We start from the raw sequence: 27,492 nt of genomic DNA, 5'->3' as shown, positions 1-27,492 counted from the left end.
GTTCTCCAAATTACAATGCTAAGACCCCCAAATACATGTCTTTGTTGCCTTGCAGTTTAATTTGTTATTTCTCAGTTGACATTATAGTATACTCTTACTTATATAAAAATATGGGATACTTGCATACTTGTGTGCTAATATATGCATAGAATGTTTTGGAATATACAAAAAACAAGTAACTGGCTGATTTGGGAAAGAGATGGGTTAGGATGTCAGGGGACACAGAAACTTACCTTACAAACAAATAAAAATAATAATAATGTTTTAGCTATTTTTAAAAAACTTAATCCCAAAGCAAATACTCATTTTACTATTTGAATACTCTAAAGTTTCTTTCCTATGACTGAATGATCAAATATTTTGAGAACATTTCTGAAAGTGAAATTACAGTATAAATTTAAAAATGATTTTCAATCATGCAGTAATTTTTTATGGTGGTCCTCCTTTTCAAAACATTTTTATTGTGAAATGTAATATATATACAAAAAGGCAATAAATTTCACAGTACATTTTAACAATAGTTATAGAACAGATTTCAAAGTTTAGTATGGGCTACAGTTGCACAATTTCAGGTTTTTCCTTCTAGCTGCTCCAAGACACTTAATCATACAATAATTTTAATGAACACTCAGCAAAAGTGTTTGCTGACCTGTTTTAATGATTAATTATAACTGTCATATCTATAAATGTTTGTGAACTTGGAGTTTGTGCTATTAAAATATACATCCCAAGAAATGCTTAAAAGGACATAAAAATCACCATCAAATCCTCCTCAAGATATTTGTTGGAAGAAAAAGTAGACATTTGGTTGTAGCAGTGAAATGACTTAAAATAACAAACAGTAGATCTACTTTGTAACAGGTAGCTTTATTTGGTTTTTAGAAAAATATACACAATACTCAGAACCCCAGTTCTCTTAAATAGTTTTAAATTAAAAGTATGCAAAATGAGAAGATAAGTATTATTCCCATAGTCAGAATATATAATACTGTTTAATAAAGTAGCAAATAGAAATTTCTGCAGTAAGTCAAAAAAATTTACAGGAATGAATGACAGGAATTGAGCAAGAGCAGCTTAGCAGCTCATGATAATACCCATAAGAGAGCCAGTAGTTTGATCTTTCCCCTTTAATCTGAATTTCAGAAAGGAATTAAAGACTTACACATATTCACCTATTCTAAGTGCTCTAGATCTGAGGAAAATCATTTGAATGTGGGAGGTGGAGGTCCTCCTATGGTATATGCTAACAACCTAATCTTGATTAAACCAAACTGCCCTTTCATTTTGGTATTCAGTTGGATTTAGATGTATAACGGCCAGTCACAGTTCAACTGGTAGCACTTTAACAAGACCCAAAGCCTTGGAGTATTGTTAATGCCATTTATTTTGGATTAGACACCTGCTTTCTCCTTAATGAATTCACAGTATCCAACAGTGTTTGCGAGAGACATTTCAGTTTGGCAGCCCTCTGATTTGTACATGCTTTTGACAGGTGAGCAAGGAGGCAGCAGAGATGCCTCAGTGTAATCTCAACTCTGCCTTTTCCACCTATGTTAGAGTTACTCCAGGCATGCTTCTCTAGAAACACAGGTTTGGGAGCTTTTCTAGGAATTGCAATCTATTCAGTGCACCAGCCAGAGGCTAGTTTGTCATGGAATTTCCTAGAGAGCTTAAACTAACTGGATTGCAGAACTGGCACCAGTAGTCACCTCCTTTCCTCGCTGTATACATTTGCTAAATAAATAAGCAATGAGGCAAATAGTATGAGAAACATCAGGCTTTGAACTCTACAAACACTTGTCTCAATGGGAGAGGTGACAGGAAATAGGCAGTTTGGTTGTACAGCTGGAGGTTAAGAATGGGAGGAGAGAGATCGGTATTTTGTTCTCTGTTCATCTATTTCCTGCTTAGTTTTCTTGATGCAACTAAAAATTTCTTTAAAAAGTGCTTTATATTCTGGAGGCGGGGTAGGGACAGGGGAACCAATGGGCTCTGGGTTAAGGGAGGCCAGTTCCCAGCTGCCAGCGCAGGGCTCAGGCAGAGCATTCACTCCAGGCAGGTCCTTGGTCTGAGCCCTGGAAGTCTGCACTGCCTTGTGTGACAGGGAGTCCTGATCCTGCTGGCATTTCTTCAAAAGCTCTTCATACTTCACCTTCAAGGCGCTATACTGAGTGTCCACTTCGTGCAGAAGGGAGATGCCCCGCTGCTTCACAGCCTTCGCCCTCCTGATGCAGGTCTCCTCGTGGCCTTTCACAATGTCACCCCCTGCCAAGCCGCTTAGGACCGTCTCACTGCTGCTGCGCTTAAGAGGCTTTCTCTGTGTGTCTGGCACAGTCAGGAACATCTCCTCCAGCAGGCTCTGGCTAGGCTCTTTGAAAGGGACAAACAGAGAGTCTGGCACCAGCTTCTCAACCCCACTCACAAAAGACTGCTCTGCCTGCAACATCTGCCGCATCTCTGCCACCTCAGCCTCCAGTTCCAGTGCCCGTGCCCGGTAGGCATCTGTGGCTCCCAGCTGCTGTTCCAGTTCACTGTTCTCTTTTAGCACAAGCCCATATTCCTCCTCCATAGTCACCCGCTTTTGCCGCTCTAGGCTCAGCTGGGCCTGTAACATTGTCACTGTCTTTTTCAAGTGCTCATTTTCTTCTTCATCAGGGCTCTGCTGACTTTGCAAGGAAGTGATTTTCTCAGCAAACACATGATCGTACACAAAGTGTCTAGGGGAAAATGTGGAAAGAATATATTACACAGGTCAATGAGAATGAAAAGAGACTAGTGATTCTTTTCAACCTAATATTTTAGAACAGCTGTGACAGTGACTAATTTTTAGCCTGTTCCACACTAGGGTAGTGGCTAAAATGAAATTGTATGAAACTGGTAAATAAACACATGTAAGAAAACATAATTTTTGTGACTTTTTTTAACATTAAAAGTTCTACCAAAGACAAAACAAAACAAAAAAGTTCTACAGAACATCCATTCCCAAAGACCAAACAAAACGACAACTACCCCTTAAGGAAGTCAGAACAGCCCAGTGGGTTTCATCATTGGCTGCATATTAGAATCACTTAGGTAGTCTTAAAAATTACTGAGGCCTCAGGTCCCACCCCAATAGATTCTGACCTAGTTGATCTGCACCCTATACAATGGGGTTTTTTAAAGCTCTACAGCTGATATACAATATGCAGCCAAGGTTGAGAACTATCACTGCAGTGATTTTTAACCACGAATGCTCATCAGACGCACCAGGGGTCCTTGGTATTACAAACATCCCACGTACCTGATGCCCAGTTGTGGTGCAATACAGTCACCTACAGTGGGCTAGTCTTTCTCCTGGTCAGAACCCTAAGCAGCTTGTAACTAACTGCAGCTCTTTCTGTGATTATTTGCTCATCTACCTCTGCATTCCACTGAAAGCCAGAGGGCAGGAACTATGTCTGTTTTGCTCACCATGGATTCCACATATCTGAGGTAGCATTTGAAATACAGCAGATGGTCAATAAATAATTCCTAAAGACTCGATCTCACAGCCTAAAGGCATTTCTGTACACCTAGACTTTTGTTTTACTGAAATTTCCATTTTCCTTTCATTCTAATGTGAAATCACAATCACATAATCAGTAGTCTATCAGGAGTACTTCATCTTATTTTAAATTAAGATTCAGCACATTAAAAGCACTGAAATAAATGCTCTCAAGCCTCCTTCAAAAACAAGTTTTCAAAGAATTCCTTTAACCCAAAACTCTATAATCTGTATGTTTTAGTTAAATGGTTTTCTTCAAATCACTTTTAAGGGCCAAGTGATGTTTCTTAAAAAGGTACTTTTAATCTGTCAGAATCCATAGTGTCTCGTGACATGAAAAGTTCCCTGCTTGTAAATGCCAAAGAAAGGCAAGTTCTTACTGGCGGAGGTCATACAGCTCCTTCAGACAGGAGAGGCTGGGGGCCGACTTCTGCTGATCACATTTTCCCTGGTTCCTCCTCCCTTGGCCAGATGACTTCAACTCCTCCACTTGGCTCTGGAGATGATCAATGTTGGTTTGGAGGCATTCGATTGTTTCAGTTAGACTGTGAGGAACAAACAGAAGCCAATGACTGCTTAGATAAAGGGCATAAGCGGTGATGATAGATTAGCTGTGAGCACTCAACTGGGCTTTTTTTAATTGGAAAGGACTTATATTGACCCCAATCCACTATAACCACGTTCTATTCTAGTATATCCTAAATACATCCTTTTAGGTTCCTAAATGGACTCTCTAGAAAGATTTACCTTACAATCTTTTGCTGTGAGGACTTGCTATCAGCAACTAGCTTTTGATTTGTTTCCTCCAGTTCCCTTGCTGTGACATCTAACTGCTCATAAACTTTTGCATGCTGTTCATTCATCTGTCGTAGAAGGTCCACCTGCTTGGTCAGATACTGAAAGAGAACAAGAGAATGTGACCAGGTTACACATTAAACAGAAGATACTACAGGCTGGTTTTATGAAAAGAACTTTAAATCCCGATAAAACTACCTGACTCAATACGAAGAGAGCACAACCCAATCTTTATTTTCTTAATTTCTCTCATGTTTTACCAAGACCCATCTGGATCATAAGACTGATCTAGTCTTAAGAAATACATAGCATGCATAAAATGGATACTCGATTGGAGAATCTAAAGTGAGACATGATAATCCTACATGAGAAAAAGCATGAAACACATCAAGATTTAAGCAAAAAATCATGTTTAACAGAAATTAAGCAAACCTAAAGTTGATGATTTTAAGTGGCTTTCACTTGAAATCTTTTTTTTTTCTCTGAGTGAGGCATTCTGGACAAAAAGCAGATTAACCATAAGGAGATATCTTAGCTTAATATACTTCAAAGACCTCTGTGATTTTTAATTCTGGTGAGAATGTTATTGCTTTAATCCTTAAATATGAGAAATTCAGCAGGTTGTTTATTTTGGTACCTACTGCTATGACTGCTTTCTAAATGACCAAGGATAAAGGCGATTCACCACAACCTTAATGCCTTCATGTTAAGTCACCTTGATTTCCTCCTCTATCCAACTCTACTTTGAGACTAAAACAGACACAGTGCATATTCCAAATGAAATATTTATATCTCTCTGGGCGCAGCAAGGAAGGAGAAAAAAGTTAGGTTTGAGGCATTACCAGTGATCAAATTGTAACGAGGGCATGACACAAAAACATTCTTCTTGAGGCTTTCGATACAATTATACAAACAACTGTTTATAAGGCTAATAGATTTCTTTCAAAGAATGGGTTAAATTATATTCATTTGGCTTAAATGATAGTCAATGGGCATTAAAATGTCAGTGTGGTAAGAGCTGAAAAAAGCATATATGGCCTTTTTCAAATCTAGTTACATCATTAGCTAGCAATGTGTTGAGCTAACACTTAACCTCTCTTAATTTCAACTTTCTCACCTGAAACCCTTGAGGCCAAAATTGCTTTGGAACATTCCTTCAATTTCAGAAAGACAACATGATGCATGTACTTTATACTTTATAAAACCCCAGGGAGTCTGGACAGCACCCTGCAATTAAGCACCATTACTTCTGCTTCAAAAGGATGAATAAAAAAGGTATGGTGGAGTTTTCTGGGTAGAGTTGTATTATTTTTGTAACTGTCTGTAAGTCTGAGAATAGTTAAAAAAAAAAAAAAGCTTTTTTAAAGTATGAATAAAGATTATAAACAGCCTCAAATCCGTACTGGTCAGGTTGCTGCCAAATCAATTTGCTGCAAACTTACTAAAAAAATCCTGGCTTACAGAGCTTTTTTTTGTTTCAGAATTGAAGACAGGGGATTGTGGACCTGTTATTATCTACCTTGTAGGATTGAAATGATAAAAAAAAGAGAAGTGGGCACGCAGCATGTTGCCTATAAAGTCCTGCATTTCAATCCCCCAAACGCTGAGCAGTTTTACTGAGTTCTATTCACACACCCTACAGGCCATCCAAGGTACACAATCACTGGCTCACAGTATAACCTGAGATGTGTGCAATCATCATCACAATGAATTTTAGAAGACTTTCATTACTCCAAAAAGAAAAACCCCATACCCCTTATCCACCCCATTATTAATCCTTAGCATTGGTATCATACACCTATTACAGTTTACAAAAAATTATTAAGATATTACTGTTAGAGTGATTTGATCAGTGAGTGGAGAAGTATTTGCAAAGCCCCCTTTGGGGAATGGTGAGAATGGGGAGAAATTCAACTTCCCCAAGTTCAATTCTTGATATTCTCACAAGCAGGGTGGACAACCAAAGGTATAGGCTGAGCCCCCACTCTTGGGGGTTGTTCATATGAAACTTAACCCCACAAAGGATAGGTCAAGCCTACTTAAAACTTAGGCCTAATAGTCACCCTCAAGAGAGCCTCTTTTGTTGCTCAGATGTGGCCTCTCTCCAGCCAACAAGACAAGCAGTCTCACCACCCTTCCCCTCTCTACATGGGACATGACTCCCAGGGGTGTGTACCTTCCTGGCAACATGGGACAGAAATCCTAGAATGAGCTAGACTCAGCATCAAGGGATTGAGAAAAACCCTAGAATGAGCTGAGACTTAGCATCAAGGGATCGAGAAAACCTTCTCGACCAAAAGGCGGTAGAGTGAAATGAGACAAAGTGTCAATGGCTGAGAGATTCCAAACAGAGTCCAGAGGTTATCCTGGAGGTTATTCTTACGCATTAAGTAGATATCACCTTGTTGTTCAAGATGTAGTGGAGAGGCTGGAGGGAATTGCCTGAAAATGTAGTGCTGTGTTCCAGTAGCCATGTTTCTTGATGATGATTGAACAATGATATAGCTTTCACAATGAGACTCTCTGAATGTGAAAACCTTATGTCTGATGCTCCTTTTAGCTACTATATCAACAGAAGAGTAGAACATATGGAATAAAAATAAATAATAGGGGGAACAAATGTTAAAATAAATTCAGTTTGAAATAGTGGTAAATGAAAGCGAGGGGTAAGGGGTATGGTATGTATAGTCTTTTTTCTCTATTATCATTTTATTTCTTTTTCTGTTGTCTTTTTATTTCTTTTTCTAAATCGATGCAAATGTACTAAGAAATGATGAATAGGCAACTATGTGATGATATTAAGAATTACTGATTGTATATGTAGAATGGAATGATATCTAAATGTTTTGTTTGTTAATTTTTTTAATTAATAAAAAAAGTTAAAAATCAATAACTGAACTGAATATTCAAAGTGGTTAAAATGGGAAATTTTATGTTGTATATATATATATATATATATTACACACTTAAAAAAATAATGAAGCAGACATTGCTACCTATCATAACTTGCGAAACCCCAACCAAAACCATTCCAGCCAATCCTAAAGAACGCCCAGGGCACTAAATAAGATTCTACAGAGGTTCCATACACTATGATAATTTTCCAGAAACCTACAAGCTCCAGATGAGTTCCTGGACCAGATAAGTCCTGAAACCTAGAGGACCCAGCCTCTCCAAAACATAAGCTAGTTCTATCTCCCTACCCATGTCCCTGCAGCCCCTTTCAGCATGAAAAAGTTAGAATTGGCATAGCCCAAATGCCCCTAAAGAGTGGGAGAAGGACCAAAGGTGATAGTGGAGTTATACAGAGAAGGTAGGGTTTAACATATGAGTATCACTGCTAAATCATCAGATTGATATTTCTTTTAGTCTCCAGTATCTTGGAGCAGAAACCTAAAATTGTGAAATTGTAATCCATACCAAACTCCAAAATCTGTTCTACAACTAATTGTGCTGTGCTTTGAAATTTATTGTTTTGTATATATGTTATTTTTCACAAAAAAGAAAACAAAAGTCAATTGTGATAATAAAAAAAATATTTATTCCTTCTAGCCTCCAATGTTCGGGAGCAGTGAGAAGGAAAAATCTGAAAGGATGGTATGGCAGCCCATGACAAACTCTGGGATCTGTCTTGTAACTACTTGTTGAAGAGTGCTTTAAAAACTATTGTTTTTTTTCCTTCTTGGCTTTGTATATATGTTAAAAAAAAATGAAGCAAGTTTGACAAAATATCTGGTCCAATAGAAGTGAATAATAATACCTAAGTATTTGCCATTACTTGCACATTTTTCTATGTCTAAAATTTCAAATTTAAGAAAGAAGTATTCTATTGATCACTTTTACCAACAATCAAAGAACAAATCATTAAGAATCAATAATAAGCAGGAGAAAGAGAGACATTTTTAACAAAATAGTGGGTAATATAGGAAGGAAGCATGAGGGTGGCAAGAATGCTAATATATAGGCAAGAGTATCAAAGTTTAAAAGTACTTTGGGTTATCTTACACATCTGGGAATTTGCCCCAAATATTACTTCAACTTTGAGTGTAAGGTTCAGGCTATGCACGAAAACTATAAATAGGCTAACTTTATAAACCTTTGGAAAAGAAAACAGCAGGATTACAGTAACACCTATTTGCAACTATAGAACCCTAACTTTCAATGGCAGGAAAAGAGAGACACAATCCAAACTAAAAATACACGAGGAATGAAATGGAAATTTGGTTTTTATATCATGTTGGGATTATACATACTTATGTTAACGATTATAGACCAAATCCTCTGAATTTAGTATCAAACTGAACTTTCACAGTAGTGAAGAAATACTTCCTATTAACTTTTCTAAAACCTCTTTCCCCTGATTGAAATGTATTTCCCCTGTAGGAAATTAAGAAGATAGAAAGAAAAAAAAAAACCAAGCATGAATATGAAGAAAATAAATCTACCTATAATCCCACTATTAAAAGTTTGGCTTATTTTGAAGATCTACTTTCCAGTAATTCAAAAGGAAATTATTTTTTCAGAATTAAGATTCTTGCATCACTACAGTTCATAAAACATGTATAATTACTCTGCCACAATTCATACTATCCAAAATACATCTGCTTCCATGATCTCATTCCCTCAGAACAATCCTGTATCAATGTACTGCAAGCATTATCACCATTCATAGTTGAGCAAATAGGATCTGAGAGGTAATCCACATGCCCAAATTCTCTAGCTAGTTGCTAGAGAACAGTGAGCTTAAACCTGGATCTCCTAACTCTAAGCTGCCAGGGCTCCATCTACCTCCTTTAAAATCTCCAGAGTTTAGGAATTACTGGAAGTCCTTTGTAAACTATTTATCTATCCTCTGTTAATATACTGATCTCAACAAATATTTACTGATTACCTATTATGTGGGAGATACCGTATAAACACAGCAACAGCCCTCCATGTTGCATGGGAAATGGGGGGGAATGAGAACAAAACAAATTGAGAATTATATAACAGAATGTTGATAAATACAGTAAAGGAAGCGTAAAATGCTTTACAATTTCCAAGGAAGGCATTAACACTCGAAGGTTAGACTACCGTGAATGATAGGGAGGCACAATTCCAGACGGCAGGGGGGACAATGTAATGCAAGTTTCCAAGCAAAGAAGTAACACAAAAACACAAAGCTATAACTGCTTAAATGATTGTAGGAAAGTGTAAGTGAATCCAACTGGGTCTGATGGGGTCAGATCTCACTATTCTCCAGAGCAAGTGACATGTTTTCTTCTCTCATCCCTTTCACTCAGATCAGAAAAACTTGCTCAGGATTCTAGAAAAATTAGATATTCAGATAACACTGAAACATAGTCAGACAAGCTGGTAAAAGGCATCTCTGAAGTCAGTGGAATCATTACTTTTAACAGGTTAATTTTCTTTTTAATATTAAAAATGTTGCTTAACAAAATACCAATCTATTTTTATCGGGATTATTTTACACCCGGAGTCTTTGAAAGAATACTTGTAGTTCCATGGACAAAATACCCTTTTGACAGTTTCTAGCTGTCTAATTATTTAAGGGGCTTTACACTATTTTGTCTGTACCAACCACTGTTCATCCACCCTGAGTTGTCTGTTCCAGGACCACTCCTCTGGACTGTCTCTTTTTTAAAACATTTTTTATTGTAATATATAACATATATTCAGAAAAGTGAAACATTTCAAAGTTCAGTTTAACAAGTGGTGATAGAACAAATTTCAAACTATAGTATGGGTTAGTTTCACAGTTTCAGGCATTTCCCTCTAGCCATTCCGATACAGCAGCAATCAGAAAAGAAACATCTATACAATGTTTCAGTAGTGATAATCATTTGCTAAATCCTAACCTTTCTGCCACAACTCCTCCCTCCATTTGATCCTTCAATCTTCAGGGACAACTGGGCACCGACCATTATAGCTTCATGGTAAAAAGGGGTACTGACATCATTGGGTAGGCGAATGCAAATGACTGATATTCTGGGAGAGACTGGTACCTCTACGTTTCACAGCTTATCTGGTGTAGGAACAATCTAGAGGTTCTAAGTTTCTGAAAAATAAACTTAGTAAGTTAAACTTTATGAGTCTTAGAGCAAGGGTTTTCTTTGGGACTTTCAGCAATACTATTGGCTGGGGTTTGGCATACCATGGCAATCTGTAATATCTGCTGAAGTTTACATAAGAATAATCTCTAGAATGACCTCTCAACTTTCGATTTGAAATCTCTTAGTCACTGAAACTATTTTGTTCCATTTCTTATCCCCTTTAAGGCATTCTCAATCCCACTATGCCAGGGCCAGACTACTCTGGGCTGTCTTTCTCTGAGGAGTTGGATATGAGCTGCCATTTGGATTTCTGCTTTATATTTTTTTGAATTTTCTAAATTTACAAAATGATCACATATTACTTTTCTAATCAGAAAAAAATTCCCAATATACATCTGAAAAAATTAATTTAAAGCTTGAACAAGTGATTCTATTTAGATAAAGTTAAAAAACAGGCTGTATTAATCTATGTGGAGTTAGAGTGCTGGCTAGGGTGTGCAGTGCCTGCAGCGGCTGATAATGTTCTCCTTTCTTATCAGGGTGCTGGTTACATGGGCATATGGACTTTATAAATATTCATCAAACTGCATACTTGGGATCTGTGCTCTTTTCTACATGTATATTATATTTTCAACAAAAAATTGACTTAAAAAAAAACTGACTTAAGGTTTAAATTAAGGAAAGAGCTGTTTATAGTCTAGGGGGATTACGGAATGTTGCAATGGTAAGAGGTGCATATGTAAGGAGTTGTCTTCCAGGAGGGAATGAGCCTTTTCAGCTGCCTCATTTCCTTTGTAAGTGCATTAGGCATTCTTTGTTTTTGACTATTGGAAAGAGACCTCAGAAGTCCATGTTTCTGAGATGTTTGACAGCTATAAACTGAGCAGGCATTAAGGCCAGGCTGTGGCCATCCCCTGGCTGGAAGTAGGTTAGGTGACCACTCAGTACAGCTTCTCCATATCATTTCCTCTCATTCCTATTTACTCTCATGCAGTAATAAATAAAAAAAATAAAAAAAAAAAAGGCAAAACAAACCACCTTTCACTTCTTTATGAAGGTGGTCCTAGAAAAAAGAAGGAAGTCAATTGTAATGGTGGAAAGAAATCTAAGTTAATGATTGTTCTTAGCCAAAAAACAGTTTTAGATAAAGAGTAAAATGATGACTTCTGTAGTCCTTATTAGATCTATGAACCAGTGGACCACACACTTTATTATAGAAACAAAAGATTCATGAAAATGTTTCAAAAATACTTTAGGCTAAATTCATTTGAATGAATCTTTTTATACATGTATTTAATTTCATTTTATTTAATCATTAAAGTTTAAAGTAGGTAATTTTCATTATGACTTGCAATATCTTATGGACAACATTAGATGGTTAAGTTTTACTTGCCGATTTGGAGAAGAATCTTAAAGGTCTCTGGATTCTTCCAATGTCAACAATCTGTTTTAACTGTCTAATCTTCTTTAATACCACAGATAAGGAAACAAAGAAAGATAAGCAATTGTTTGCATTTTCCTAACCAAAAGGCATCATTCTTCTTAAGTATGCAAATATTTGGGCGTTTTTTTTTCATCTATATGTAGATGATATGCTAATATAAATTTTTGTTTTTGGTAGTGTTCTGTTGTAGTGATTTATTGATGCTTTCAAAAGAAACATCAATACATGTATTAAGACTATTTTTCTACCTAAATATATATAAAATGTACCTCAGAGAATATGATTGTCTTCATGTATATGCCCTCTGACCACTGCTCTTATGAAATCTTCACATGAATTGAAAAACAAAGTGCATGAAACAAAGTAGGAGAGAGTTCCTGACCATGTGTGACATTTGACTAATTTAAAAATGCCTGTTTTTAATGCATTTTTAGGTTTCTGGCATCTTTACAACTCATTACATTCAGTTTAGGGTACAGCATGTTCTATGCTCTTTTGATGTAGAACATGCTAAAGATGGACTGGTGACTTCCTGGAATTATAAAAGTATACTTCAGTGAAATCATTGGCTTGATTCACAAATGCTACTGAAGTTGGAGGGTTTATAGTATATACTTTTTATGGTAATTAATGAACATTGAGGTGATAAATTTGTCTGAATTTTGATAGATTTATTTTTGTTCAGGAGTTGAAATTTGTATAACGAGATTGCCTTAAGGCAGGGACTGTATAATTCTACTCCTTTGAATTGCTAGCACCTGGTTCAGAATACAATCAGAGCTCAGTAGGTACTGATCATGATGAACTGCTTCACTGTTATACAGGCTTCTATATTTTCTGCATACAACACCAAGAGTCCTGATTCTACTCCACTATACTGGGGAGGAAATATAATTTAAGTATGAAACCTTTTTTTGTAGCAGCAGGGGAAGGGCTAGAATGGAGAGAAAGATGTTCTGATGGTACAACTGTCTTGTTAACATACACAATGATTGTCTCTAATGTCAAGGACCTTCTTCACATGACTGGGCTACTTGAAGGGAGCCATTTCAGAACAGCATCTTCCATTCTAAAGTCTTCATCTAGCATTTTTTCATTTTAGTTTGTTAAACTAGACAAAGAGTAGTAACACTTTAACGAAAAAATTCCCAGCATAATTGTAGAGAAACCAAGACCATAGCAGTGATAATTAGACATCTACTTATGATTAATTCTTCGAATGGCATGAGGAGTTTAAAACACCTCATGAAATCAGGTACTCTGCCTGTTTTACTGTTTATCTAAATTCAAATTTAGGATGATATTTGGTATGGGAAGGGAGGGAGATGCAATCTAGAAGGAATATACGGGGAGCTTTAGCATTGTAGTACTTTTGTTTCTTAAGCTGGGTGGTGGGTACAGGGCTGCTTGTTGTATTATCCTTGTATAACTTTTTGTATATCTTAAACATTGTATAATACATTTTTTCAAAAGGAAAAATCTGAAAACTACATATACAAGTCACGGTTTCATTTTGTTTATATTAATAAATATCGGACCACTTACTTCTAGTACACTTCACCAACAGTGATGAGAGAAATTTCTCTTCCATAATAGGCTTATTAGGAAAGCTTAAACTAAGCATAAATCAATATCTCTGCCTTCCCTGATGGTTCCTATTCTCAAATAAGTCTGTGTTAGAAGTTAAATATGACCTTTAATTACAGGTGTTCATTTTTAGCATTATATGATTGGTATAACAGTGGCAAGATACCATACCTCAAAGTGTAACTCATTGAGTAAATTACCTCAATTTCCTGTAACTGCTCCTGATTGGTTGTATACATCTGCTGAAGAGACTCCTCCAACTCTGTGTTCCGATCCAGTAATGTCTTCCCAAGTTCAGCAGCAAGCTGGAGATCTAGCACAACAACTGAATCTTAAAATAATGCAAATGATCTTACTTTCAACATCTTATATAACCCATTTCTTAAAATAAGAATAAACCACAAGTAACATACAATGTTTAAGTCAGATCACGATGGGAGGAAGAATGCTATAGAAGGAAACCTGAGTTACACTAAAGACTCAGATAAACTGAGGCCTTCTATCAAGTAAAGTACTCTCTCACATACCCTTACTTGTAAGATGTAAAGAATAGTAATCCACTTTATAGAGATGTATTTATTAGGTTCAGGAACGATTATTCACATTATGACATCTAAGATAATAACTACTTGCTATTGGAATACACTTATTCATATACTGACAGTCCACTTTTTAGATGCCTAAATAGACCAAATGAATGGGACCATAATTAGCCCCTTTTCATTTCAAAATAATTTCTCCTCTTTCGATGGACCCTTGAGCCAAAGACCAAGCAGATCCTCCAATAATCTCTAAAATTCCCATGAATCTGGCGTCTATGAATGTAACTGTCAAAGCAAAATCTCGTTATAATGCTGGCCTCCTACGGGGACTAAAAATTATTAACTTGAGAAAAGAAAAAATATGTCAATAATAAGAACAATGCCCCAGGCCTCTATTTTTTTCTACTTCTCTTATGTCCTTCTCCAAAAAGATAAGCATATCTTCTCAAACTAGATATGCAGTGCAGGAATATGGCTTGTGAGTTAATTACATGTCAGTAGCTCATACTTCTCTTTAGCACAGAACTATATTTCTATTTTAAACCCCATTTTCCAACCCTCTTTGTAGTCACATATGCACATAAAATAGCATTTTTTAAATTATACACAATCCTAAAAATGAGAATTTAAAGCAGTACAAAAAAGTACATTAGTTCTAATAAATTTATCTGCAATACTGATCTGCATAGTAAGTTTCATGAAGAAGTTCTTTGATAAAGTGGGAAATGCACTGAAATCTGAGGAAGGTCTGAGGTCCATTTCTGACTATCACTCACCAGATGAATACTTTCAATATGGTGACTTTAAAGGTCCCTACATTTAGTATTCTTGTCTAAATGACTACAGTCATTATAAGAGTGTGAAAATCAAATGAAAAAATACACAAGAAAGCACTTTACAAGCTGCAATACAAAGGCAATGTCTGACTATTATTCTGATTCACAGATAAATGCTTTTTTGCTAGGCACTATGCCGAGCTCCAGCTATACAATGGTGAATAAAACAGATGAGGTCCCTTCTCTTCTGATGTTGCCAGATTAGTGGGGAAAGTAGAAAGTAAATCAACTTACAAATTGTGATAAGCACTAATTACTCATATACTCAATCATACCAGACTCTGCTCTTGACACTGGAGATAAAAGAAGGAGTAACATAGATAAAGGGAGGTCAAGGAAGGCCTCTCTGAGGAGACATTTAGCTAAAGATGGAATGATGAGAAAGATCTCGCCTTGTGAAGAGCCAGGCAGAGGTCCTGTGTCAGGAGAGAACTTGGCATATTATATGACCTGACAAAAGACAGTGACATAGAAGCAAGAAAGGGGAAGTAGGACGTGATGAAGCTGCAAAAGTAGCCAGGGGTCAGAGTACACACGATTTTACAGACCACGGTAAAGAAAGTTTGAGTTTTATTCTAAATATGGTGAGAAGTCATTTTAGTTAATGTCATAAAAATACAAATTTATCACTGCACTGGTTTAAAGCTATTATGTATCCCAGAAAAGCCATATCCTTTAATCCTCATTCAGTGTTGCTGGGTGGGATCTTTTTTGTTTCCATGGAGATGTGGTTCACCCAATTCGGGGTGGTAACTTCTGATTAGATGGTTTCCATAGAGGTGTGTCTCCAACCATTCAAGGGTTGCTTACTGGAGCCCTTTAAGAGGGAACTATTTTGGAAAAAACTTAGCACCAACAGAGCCAGAGCCGGGAGTCCAGACAGAGCCCACACAGCCAGAGATATTCGGAGATGCAGAATGAAAACATCCCCAGGGAATTCTTATGGAACCAGAAGTCAGGAAAGAAAGTTAGCAGACATTGCCACATGCCCTTCCAACTGACAGAGGTGTTCTGTACTCACTGGCCCTTCTTAAATAAAGGTATTTGTCCCTGGATGTTTTATTTTGGACATCTTCAGCACATTAGGATTATAAACTTGCAACTTAATAATTTCACCTTTTTAAATGCCATTCTATTTATGGTACATAGCAGCTTACAAAGTAAAACATGCATAAAAGCAAGGAATTTCTTTTTTTAATTTTTAAATTTTATTGATAAAACAGCATAACACATACTTTTTTTTAATCTTTATTTTTTTAAACATAGCAACATACAAACATGAACATTCTTACCAAATGATCATTCCATTCTTGCTATGTAATCAATAACTCACAATAGCATCACATAGTTGTATATTCATCACCATGATCATTTCTTAGAACATCTGCATCAATTCAAAAAAAGAAAACAGAAAAAAACTCATACAACCATACCCCTTACCCCTCCCTCTCATTGACTGCTAGTATTTCCATCTACCCAATATATTTTAGCCTTTGTTTCCCCTATTTTTTCTATACCCCTTACCACTCCCTTTTATTGATCACTAGCATTTCAATCTACTAAATTTATTTTAACATTTGTTCCCCCTTTTATTTATTTTTAATCCATACGTTTTACTCATCTGTCCATACCGTAGATAAAAGGAGTATCACAAGGTTTGCACAATCACACAGTCACACTGTGAAAGCTATATCATTATACAATCATGTTCAAGAAACATGGCTACTGGAACACAGCTCTACATTTTCAGGTAGTTCTCTCCAGACTCTCCATTATACCTTAACTAACAAGGTGGTATCTATAAAATGTGTAAGAATAATCTCCAGGATAACCTCTCATCTCTGTTTGGAATCTCTTAGCCACTGTCACTTTATTTTGTCTCATTTCTCTCATCCCCCTTTTGGTTGAGAAGGTTTTCAATCCCTTGATGTTGAGTCCCAGCTCATTCTAGGATTTCTGTCCCATATTGCCAGGAAGGTTTACACCCCCTGGGAGTCATGTCCCACGTAGAGAGGGGGAGGGCAGCAAACACAAACAGTCTTAACACACAAACATTCCATCATGACGTACAATCAATGGCTCACAATATTATCACAAAGTTGTATATTCATCACCATGACCATTTTTTAGAACATTTGCATTACCCTAGAAAAAAGAAATAAAAACAAAAAGGAAAAAACTCATATATGCCATCCCCCTAACCTCTCCTTTTCATTGACCACTAGTATTTCCATCTACCCAACTTATTTTAACATTTGTTCCCCTATTATCTGTTTATTTTTTATCCATATTTTTTACTCATCTTTCCATACCCTAGATAAAGGGAGCATCAGACACAAGGTTTTCATAACCACATAGTCATACTGCAAATAAAGTATACTATAATTATATAATTACCTTCAAGAAACAAGGCTACTGGAACACAGCTCTACAGTCAGGTACTTTTCAAATACACCATAAACTGAAAGGGGTATCTATATAATGCATAAGAATAACCTCCAGGATAACCTTCTGACTGTGTTTGAAATCTCTCAGCCACTGACACTTTATTCTTTCTCATTTTTCTCTTCCTCCTTTTGGTTACAAAGGTTCTCAATCCCTTGATGCCTGGTCCCAGCTCATCCTGGGATTTCACGTTGCCAGGAAGATTTATACCCCTGGGAGTGACGTCCCACATAGCAGGGGAGGGCCATAGGTTCACTTGCAGGGTCAACTTAGAGAGAGCGGGCACATGTGAGCAACAAAAGAGGTTCTCTGGAGGTCTCAGGCATAATTTTAAGTAGGCTTAGCCTTTCCTTTGTAGGAATGAATTTCATAGGGGCAAACCCTAAGGTAGAGGGCTCAGCCTAATGATTTGGTTGCCAAACCCACTGTTCGCAAGAATATCAGAAATTCTCTAAATAAGGAAGTTGAATCTTTCCCCCTTTCTCTTAATTCCCCTATGGGGACTTTGCAATAATCTGTGTTCTTAACTTCAATTCTCGAAGTTCACTCATTAATGTTAGTTCATATTAGTGAGACTATACAGTATCTGCCCTTCTGTTTCTGGCTAATTTCACTTAGCATAATGTCCTCAAGGTCCATCCACGATGTTACATGCTTCATGACTTTATCCTGTCTTATAGCTGCAAAACAGCCCATTGTATGTATATACTATTGCTTGTTTAGCCACTCATCCATTGATAGACATTTGGGCTGTTTCCATCTATTGGCAAACTGTAAATAATGCTGCTATAAAAACCGGTGTGCAAACATCCGTTTGTGTCCTCGCGCTCATGTCCTCTGAACAGATACCTAGCAATAGAATTGCTGGATCATATGGCAATTCTATATTTAGCTTCCTGAGGAAGCACCAAACTGCCTTGCACAGCGATTTTGTACCATTTGACATTCCCACCAACAATGGCTAAGTGTGCCTCTTTCTCCACATTCTCTCCAGCACTTATCATTTTCTGTTTTTTTGATAATGGCCATTCTAGTGGGTGTCAGATAATATCTCATTGTGGTTTTGATTTGCATTTCCCTAACAGCCAATGATGTTGAACATTTATGTGCCTTTTAACCATTTGTATTTCTTCTTCTGAGAAGTGTCAGTTTACGTCTTTTGCCTATTTTTAAATTAGGCTGTTTGTCTTTTTGTTGCTGGGTTGAAAAATCTCTTCATATATTCTAGATACTAAACCCTTATCTGATTTGTGCCTTTTCACTTTCTTGACCAAGTTCTTTGATGCAAAAAAGCATTTAATTTTGTTATCTATTTCTTTCTTCAATGTTCATTGAATGTTGAGTCCCTAAGATCTAGGAAATCACCTCCTATCATAAGCTTTGTGAGATACTTCCCTACATTTTCTTCTAAAAATTTTATGGTTTTACCTCTAATGGTTAGGTCTGATCCATTTTGAGTTAATTTTTGTATAAGGTATGAGATATGGATCCTCTTTCATTCTTTTGCATATGGATATCCAGTTCTCTAAGCACCATTTATTGAAGCAGCTACTCTGTCCCAGGTGAGTTGGCTTGACCACCTTTATCAAAGATCGATTTTCCACAGATGACAGGGTCTATAGCTGAACACTCTATATTCAGTTCCACTGGTCAGTACATCTATGTTTATACCAGTACCATGCTATTTTGACCACTATAGTTTCATAATATGCTTTAAAGTCAGGTAGTGTGAAACCTCCCACTTCATTTTTCTTTCTCAAGATATTTTTAAGCTATTCAGGGCACTCTGCCCTTTCAAATAAATTTGGTTATTGGTTTTTCTATTTTAGCAAGGTAAATTTTTAGGATTTTAATTGGTATTGCATTGAATCTGTAAATCAATTTGAGTAGAAATGACATTTTAATTATATTTACTCTTCCAATCCATTAACACAGTACGCCCTTCTATTTATTTCAGTCTCTCATGATTTCTTTTAGGAATTTCTTGTGGTTTTCTGCATATAGGTCTTTTGTATCCTTAGTTAAATTTATTCCTAAATATCTGATTCTTTTACTTGCTATTGCAAATGGAATTTTTTTTTCTTGATTTTCTCCTCAGTTTGCTCATTAGTGGTGTATAGAAACATTACTGAATTCTGAGTGTTGTTCTTGTATCCTGCCACTCTGCTGTACTCATTTATTAGCTCTAGTAGTTTTGCTGTGGATTTTGGGGGGTTTTTGACATACAGTATCATATCATCTGCAGACAATGAGAGTTTTACTTTCTCTTTCCAGTTTGGATGCCTTTTATTTCTTTTTCTTGTCTAATTGCTCTGGCTAGAACTTCCAGCACAATGTTGAATAACAATGGTGACAGTGGACATCTTTATCTTGTTTCTGATCTTAGGGAGAAAGCTTTCAGTCCTTCCCCACTGAGGATGATGTTAGCTGTGGGTTTTTCATATATTCTCTTTATCATGTTGATGAAGTTCCCCTCTATTCCTATCCTTTGAAGTGTTTTCATCAAAAAAGGATGTTGGATTTTGTCAAATGCCTTTTCTGTATCAATCAAGATGATCACGTGGTTTTTTTGCTTTGATTTGCTGATATGGTGTATTACATTACATTTCATCTACGTTGTCTAGCTTTTTAACATACAGTTGCTCATAGTATCCTCTCACTAATAAAGAAATATCTTTATTTCTGTGGGGTCAATAGTTAAGTCTCCTCTTCCATTTCTGATTTTATTTATTTGCATCCTCTCTTATTTTTGTCAACCTAGCTAAGTGCGCTGGTTTGAAAGGATATATGTACCCTCGAAAAGCCATGTTTTAACCCTAACCCCATTTTGTAAAGGCAGCCATTTCTTCTAATCCATATTCAGTACTGTATGTTTGAAACTTAACTAGACTATGTCCCTGGAGATGTGACTCAATCAAGAGTGGTTGTTAAACAGGATTAGGTGGAGATGTGTCTCCACCCATTCTAGGTGGGTCATGATTATTTTACTGGAATCCTATAAAAGAGGAAACATTTTGGAGAAAGCGGGAGATTCAGAGAGAGCAAAGAAGAATGACAGAGCCACGAGAAGGCCACAACCACGACGCAGAGAGTCTACAGTCAGCAACTTGTGGAGATGAAGAAGGAAAATGCCTCCTGGGGAGCTGGAGAGGAAGCTTGCAGATGATGCCGTGTTCGCCATGTGCCCTTTCAGCCGAAAGAGAAACCCTGAACTTCATCAGCCTCTTGAATCAAGGTATCTTTCCCTAGATGCCTTAGATTGGACATTTCTATAGACTTGCTTTAACTGGTACATTTCTGTGGCCTAAAAACAGTTAACTTGCACCTTATTAAATTCCCTGTTTTAAAAGCCATTCCTTTTCTGGTATATTGCATTCTGACAGCTAGCAAACTAGAATACTAAGGGTCCATCAATTTTATTGATTTTCTCAAAGAACTAACTTCTGGTTTTGTTGATTTTCTTGATTGTTTTCATGTTCTCAATTTCATTTACTTCTGCTCTAATCTTCATTATTTCCTTCTTTTGGGGTTAGTTTGCTGTTCTTTATCTAGGTTCTCCAAGTGAACTGTTAATTCCTTGATTTTTGCTCTTTCTTCTTTTTTAATATAAGCAATTAAGACAATAAATTTCCCTTTTAAAACTGCAAGGAACTTTTAAAACTTAATTTGTAAAGGTTGACAAGGTTTAATATCTGTCCACTATGACTTATATTAAAACTTAAACTCAAATAAATGGTAAAAGAAAAACAATTTTTGTTACCTGCCAACAAACCTTCAAGTGCATAAGTCTACTTGATTCGTTTTCCCTCATTAGATTAAAACAAGACAAAACAAAACTACCACACACCACTCCAGCACATTTTAAAACATTTCATGCCCATGTTAAATAAAACAATACACTGCTGGTAAATGAGGTGTTAAAACACATTCTCCTGTGATTTAAATATTAACAATGTTTATTACTGGCATATAATAAGACTTCAGATAAGTTTGAAATTACATCTTTGTGCTTTGGCTTGTCTCTTCTGAAAAATCAGGCTGTGGACCTTGTGAAGATGGAAAGATGAATGCTCTGAGCTGTGTATAAAAGTTCTATGTCACATGAATACAAGATGTTAACTGACCTGACAGATCTTCATGGTGTATGATAGGTAAATCAGAAACTACTCAGTTGTCAGGTTCTAATTTTTACAATCATCTATCCCATTCACATAGTTATAAGTAGTTTAAGACACCCACACACTTTAAGGTTAAAAGTACAAACTTCTCAAACTGAGATACTTAATCGTTTCTTCTTGTTTTCATAAATAGTGATGAAAAACTACAATTGAGAGATCTGGGTTTTTACTTCCAGCTATATAACCCCAGGCAAGTTATTATCTTCTTTTCACCAAGTTAAGAAGGAACTATGTATGTATGCATTGCTGAAGACGGTCCAGAAACAATTATTCTATACCCAGAGTGTATAATATGTACATACAGATCCACATAGACGCCACCACCACACTGTATGTTTTATGCAAAGCATAAAAACATTCCCTGGATGTAATCCGTTCTGGCCTGTTGTAAAGTGGTGAGTAACTCCCCACTGGGAAGAACCAGGTACTTACCAAAATGTTCTTACCTAGCAATCAAACCCTGAGTCGAAACTTCTTCCAGAACCAAGGGTAACTTGAGACCATCATTAACCACTTTCATTCAGTTATGAAACTATCTATTGTACTTAATATGCAGCCAGTAACATCTTTCCTGCTCCTGGCGCTGCAGAAATGCCAAGAACAGTGCTCTTTCAGTAAACAGCAAACAAAAAAGAATTAGACTTATCCTTATCTCAATCCTTATTTCCAGTTACAGCCTCAACCTGGCTCAGTAATCTGAAGTCTCATAGTCTCCTGAATATTTTATAGGATGTTAAGGATAGAGTTTTAGCAAGATAAGTCTCAACTACAAGAAAGCACCCGTGAAGTCACACTGTATAATAGGATATTACTTCATCTGTTAGTTTAAAGACAAGGGTCTTCTAAAAAAGTTCTTTTCCTGTTGTGTAGCATCTGGCTTCCGTAACTAAAATGAGCCAAAAGCTGGCACTAAGCCCAAGAAGGTTTTCTAAATAATTAGGGGAGGGAATGGGAGAATATTGAATGTCCTTTATATTTTTGATTAAGGCAACAAAGAAAAGGAAACAATCTTGTTTTGAAGCCCTGTGCATTTCTCTATTCTACAATAAGAAGCTGCTCTTTTAAACCACATTGAACTGCCTTAGGCAGCCAGAGACATACATTTACTGTAGGTTTGGAAATTATTACATATCAGTACCATCATAGGTTTAATATTCAACAGTCTTTGCAAATGATAATATTCTCTTTTAATAGTGTGAGACTGGGGGCTTTACACGGATACTCAATTTAGTCCTATGCCTTAAGCAAAAAATTACATAATAGCAAGAATGATTTTTTTAACAGGACCTTTCTTCCAGAATTTTGAAACTTTAAATCTTACTGCTATATTCTTCTCATTTTACTTCAATTTCATCAAAAAATACAAGGACAATCTATTTACACAGTAGCTATAGTCTGTAGCAGTAATTCATTAACATTAAGACTGAAAGCTTTTCCTATTACAAAGTCAAACGCGTCATTTGATGATGCTCCTGTATTCCCGTTGCCAATGTTACTATAATTGGGAAGGCAACAAACGTGAATATAAACATGAAGAAAAATGGTGTCAGTTTTAATGACCCATCAAACAGTGATCCAGCAAAGAAGCTGCACACAAGAAAGACGTACTCATTAAAAAAAAGAAACAGAAATCTTAGGATTCCTTTAAACTAAGATTTCATTTACCCAGTCCATACAGGAGAAATCTCAATTCTTACTCTAAACTTCCACAGTTCATGAAACAATGATTATATAGCAGCTAGTTGGAAAGAAAATCCAGCCTCTGAAGTCTTTCCACCTTGTTTGCAGGGACACATTTCAAAGCATGTACCATCATTACCTGCACAGAAAGCTCCTGCTGTCCCAGAAAGGACCTTACGCATAGAGATTATTGTCAGTATTCTTACTGTGCCAACTCAGGCCTCTGACAAAAGATAGTCTTCATCAAAGTGTTTTCTAAAAGCAAAGGTTTTCTCCTCCTGCCTACACACAGCTTCACGTTTCTAACAGGAATTTTTCAGCAATTTTAATTTTGAAATGACTGCCCCAACAAACTTCGATGCAGACTCAATCTACTTAAAAAATGGCTTATATCGTTAAAAGAAAAAAAGTATTTTGTAGTTCTAAGACATTTTGAACAGGATCTTAGAAAGCTGTTTGACTCACTGCTCTCCAAACAGCCTAGTATAGCAAAACTGATAGTGAGGATATTTTAAAAATCATACAGCTGTTGACACAGGATAAATCCCCACTACACCTGCTTAATCAACTTGCTTAAAGGACAGACCTGTTTACAGACTTCATTCAGCAGAAAGTATCTATAAAGAGCTACTGTAGGCCAGGTGCCATAGTGGGAACATTCCATGATGCTGGTGGTATTTCCACCGCATGGGCCAGAATCGAACCTACTTCTCTCACAGGGTGGGCAAGAATTCTACTACTGAACTACCTGTGCACTCAACTGAGTTTGAATGTCATCTATCATAACCTGTCTTCAGCTGTGGCCCCAGTGCCCACATAACTACCTGGTACAGAGTAGATAATAAATATCTGTGAAACGAACAAATTTTAAAATGCTTTACAAGTTTAGAAGTTAGTTAACATATAATTTTAAAAAATCGGGGCAAAGATAACCTTTTATGCATCCTGCAGCTGTGTTTTATAGGTCATTTTCCCAAGTTATGATTGTTGGAATTTCCTATCTTCTATTCCTACTCCTCACACTTTACTGAGTTATGTCAAAATCCATTTTGATAATAAATGTAAGAACCCTTTGAAAAGAACAGAAGAACCCCCAAATACAAACTGGCATCAAACAGGTTCAAAACAGTGTCCTTTAAGGTTCTGTTTAAACCTGAAGATCTGACAGCTCTGGTTTGATCAAAGCAGTTAGAAAACTCTAACGGTAACCCTATCAGGCTGCATTTGCTTCTCAGTAGATTGAAAAATTACAATGGGTTATTTTTAACAACCGCAGGGGGGAAAGTGCAGTGCGATTTAGGCCCCTGATGGAAGAAAGCCATGAAACCAGTAATCCTGTGGGAGTGCTTCAGTTTGGTTCAAGAAACATTAATCGAGCTTCTATTATGTGCTGTGTGTTGTAGTAGATGCTGGGGATTCAAAAAAATGAGGGCCATCTGGTCCCTGCCCTTAATGCCCTTGCGGATTTATGCATCTTATATACTAGAAAGAAAAACATTCTGCGTTGATTATACGAACTCCTTAATATATTCAAAGGAAATGGTGCAATTGCACAATGGTTGCAATTAACCCTGGAGAAAGAATCAAACTAGGCCATCAATTCTTATGGGAAAATCAGAAAACAGGTTTGTTAAAACTTAAGACAAATGTGTCTTGTGGACATAGAGAACGTGAGCGCAAATACTGGTATGTACAGCTCCCAGCATAATGATTTTAGAAATCACCTTCCCAAAGCAGGCACACATTTTATTTCCTTCTCCTAAGTTGAGTTACTCAAGTTTACGTTCCCTGTGGTCTCCCCTACCGAGTTCATCGCTCAGCATGTACAGATATCACGATCATTTAATGTTCAACTAAATGAGATGTTTCATTTTCACTGCAAGTTTGGAGCTGAAAAAAATGGATTTATACAGATTCGCAGAAACAGAAGCCTGAAAAAAAATTCCTGAGGATTATTTAGCGCTCAGTATCATGCGCTTGCTCTGGAGATTGAATTGGAATCCTAGCACCCCAAAACAGTCGCCTCCACCTCCAAAGTGCTGTTGTGAGGATTAAATGAGCATCTGTGTTAAGGACCTGCCAGCGTCTGGCACATACTCAAGTATCCCTATTGCTAGCTCCAGTTGGCAATATGCCAAAAAAGGACCACTGGCTTCAAAGTGAAGGCCACTCGAAGGTCCTTCTCTGGAAGGACGGTCAGCAAGAACTCTACAGGCAGGCCAAGCCAGGAAGGCAGGCTTTTAACCGAAAGGTGGAAGTGCAAATTGACGGAGGAGGGTGAGGCAGAAGTGCCCTCCAGTCAGTTCATCCGGCATCTGGTGGACTGTGCATTAACAATTTAAAACAAAAGAAAATGGGTTAACACCCAATAGAAAAAAACCCGTAAACCGGGTGGATAAGGAACGGACAAGGGTTTGGGCAGTGACTGGCTGGCTCCTCGTTCTGGGAGTCTACGGACTACAGTCTTTCCTCTCCGGGAAAATGGGGATGACCAAAGTTCCTCCCGGTGGGTGGGTGCAGATAAGAGGAGGGCAGGTTCGTTAGGGGCCTGCGCCCTTCCCACCGCGCAGGGATGCTACTGGCACCCACAGGGCTCCGCTCCAGCCGCCGCGAGCCCCGTTACAGCCCAGGGGCGCCGTGTGCGCAGGAGCCGTCACGGGGCGGCCACTCACTGTGGCTTAAAGGGTGAATAACCTAAGCGTCTTAAAGCGCTGAGAGCAGCGCCCCGCACACAGTTAGCCCTCGACAACGTTCTCCAGGCGCGTTATTATTCCTGCGCCGACACCCGGGGCGGGCACGGCAGCGCCTGCAAAGGGCGGCGGCCCGGGGCGAGAGCAACTTTTTCAACACAGTTCAGCAGCCCAGAGCCTCCCCGCTGCCGTGTCCCCCGCCCTCACCTTGCTGGAGGTCCTGGTGATCGTACCATGGCTCGTCCTCCTTCAGCTCGAACTCCTCCTCCACCAGGTTTTCCGCCAGCATCTCGGCCGGGCCCTCCGGGGGCAGCGGCCCCAACCGCCGCTGTCCCGCCTCAGCCGCTGCCCCGGGCTCGCTCCCGGCCCCGCCGCCCTCAGCCAGAGCCGTCCCGGGGCGGGACCCGCCCGCCGTCCGCCGCCCAGGCTCAGCGAGAGCCGCCCGTCGCCCGGCTTCCTGGCCAGCCTCGCGCCGCCCAAAGGTTCCAACGGCCGGCGCCTCGGCCGGCGTCTCAAGCCGGCTCGCGACGCCGCCGCCGGGCCCAACGTGGCACTTTGGCAGAACCCTCCCCGACCGGGACTGTGATTCAAACCCGGGCGGCGTCTTGGCCAATCGCGAGCGAGCCGCCGGCCGAACGGCGGCGATATCGTCCAATCGCGTCTCGCCGGTTGCCCGCGCCTCGCCCGGTCTCGAGAGCGGCAGCCAATGGCGTCTTCGGGAGAAACAAAGAAGGCGGGCAGATGAACGAAGGGGTGCGGCTGAGAGACCTCGCCCCCCGCTCAGCTCCGGGGCAATTTTCTGGGTGTGCGTTCGGGGTCCTGGGTTGTCTAGGCGGCCTGCGGTGGGTGGACCGGCTACCCGCCCATCAGTCAGTCAGTGGACGCGACGGCCGGAGGGTGGCCGGGCAGGCTTCGTGGACGTGAGGGGCAAGAACTCCGGCCTCTGAGGAGTGGAGGTGGTCGTGGGGCCTCCTTAGTGCGGTCGGGAGGCGCGAGGGGTGCCGGGAGCCCGCGTTTCCCTGCCTGGCCGCCGGTTGTCTGTCGACTCCTGGGTTTGCTCTCGTCGCGGCGGGAAAACTAAGGGTCTGCCGAGAGTTTGGGGCTGAGGAAGACACCCTCTGACTGTTAGCTTCTTCTCCTTGACGTCTGTTCTTATTCCCAAACCTCTGGGAATTTTCCTCACGCCCGCCCAAGGGTGTGGGTTTCACACCCATTTAAGAATGGATTATGAGCTTTGATGTAAAAGTCAAGGTACAGCTGCTAGAAGGAGGGGAAGACAGCATTGCTAATATCTGTATGTGACAGGAGGGGACTCCACCGATACTTTCTAACGTTTATGGAACAAAGAGGTTTTACTTTATATGAAGGATTATTCTTGAAAAATTTAAGGGAACAACGATCAGAAATTAGGTGAGAGGGAAGAGAAGGAGTAGTGTTAGCAAATTAAATCCTGAATCCATAGACAATACCTTAAATTGAAAATATAATAAATAGTTTTCAACGATGTGAAGATAACTGCTAAAACTAAAATGGAAAACCGTTCATAGTTTGCCTGAGGGGAGACTTTGCTTTTTATTATAAGTTTCTCTGTGATTTTGTGTGGCACATGCACATGCACACTTGGTGCAAACATTACTGTGATAAAAAATAAAGGAAATTGTAGGGAGGGAGTTACAGATCCTCAAATTACTATTGTTCTGTATAAAGGAATAAAGATGA

General features: G+C 38.4%; 1 protein-coding gene across 1 annotated transcript; it reads right to left on the bottom strand.

Annotated features, from left to right (window-relative positions):
• Nucleotides 1–846: 846 nt before the first annotated feature.
• CDR2 (cerebellar degeneration related protein 2) lies at nt 847–26,170 on the bottom strand. The gene is made up of 5 exons (XM_077141570.1): nt 25,981–26,170; nt 13,603–13,715; nt 4,271–4,419; nt 3,904–4,068; nt 847–2,717 (listed from the first exon to the last, which is right to left on the bottom strand). The coding sequence occupies exons 1-5, from the start codon at nt 26,060–26,062 to the stop codon at nt 1,853–1,855; spliced, it is 1,374 nt and encodes a 457-aa protein (XP_076997685.1). The 5' UTR covers nt 26,063–26,170; the 3' UTR covers nt 847–1,852.
• Nucleotides 26,171–27,492: the final 1,322 nt, after the last annotated feature.

Source organism: Tamandua tetradactyla, chromosome 23 (genome assembly GCF_023851605.1).
Source record: "Tamandua tetradactyla isolate mTamTet1 chromosome 23, mTamTet1.pri, whole genome shotgun sequence".
Taxonomy (NCBI): Eukaryota; Metazoa; Chordata; class Mammalia; order Pilosa; family Myrmecophagidae; genus Tamandua; species Tamandua tetradactyla.
This window is presented reverse-complemented; position numbering and strand designations above follow the sequence as displayed.

Coding starts and splice junctions, on each gene's coding strand:
- CDR2 (XM_077141570.1), bottom strand. CDS start 26,062: ATGCTGGCGGAAAACCTGGTGGAGGAGGAGTTCGAGCTGAAGGAGGAC. Junction 4,069..4,270: donor TCACAGCAAAAGATTGTAAG/GTAAATCTTTCT, acceptor TGTTCCTCACAG/TCTAACTGAAACAATCGAAT. Junction 2,718..3,903: donor GAGCTGTATGACCTCCGCCA/GTAAGAACTTGC, acceptor ATTTTCCCCTAG/ACACTTTGTGTACGATCATG.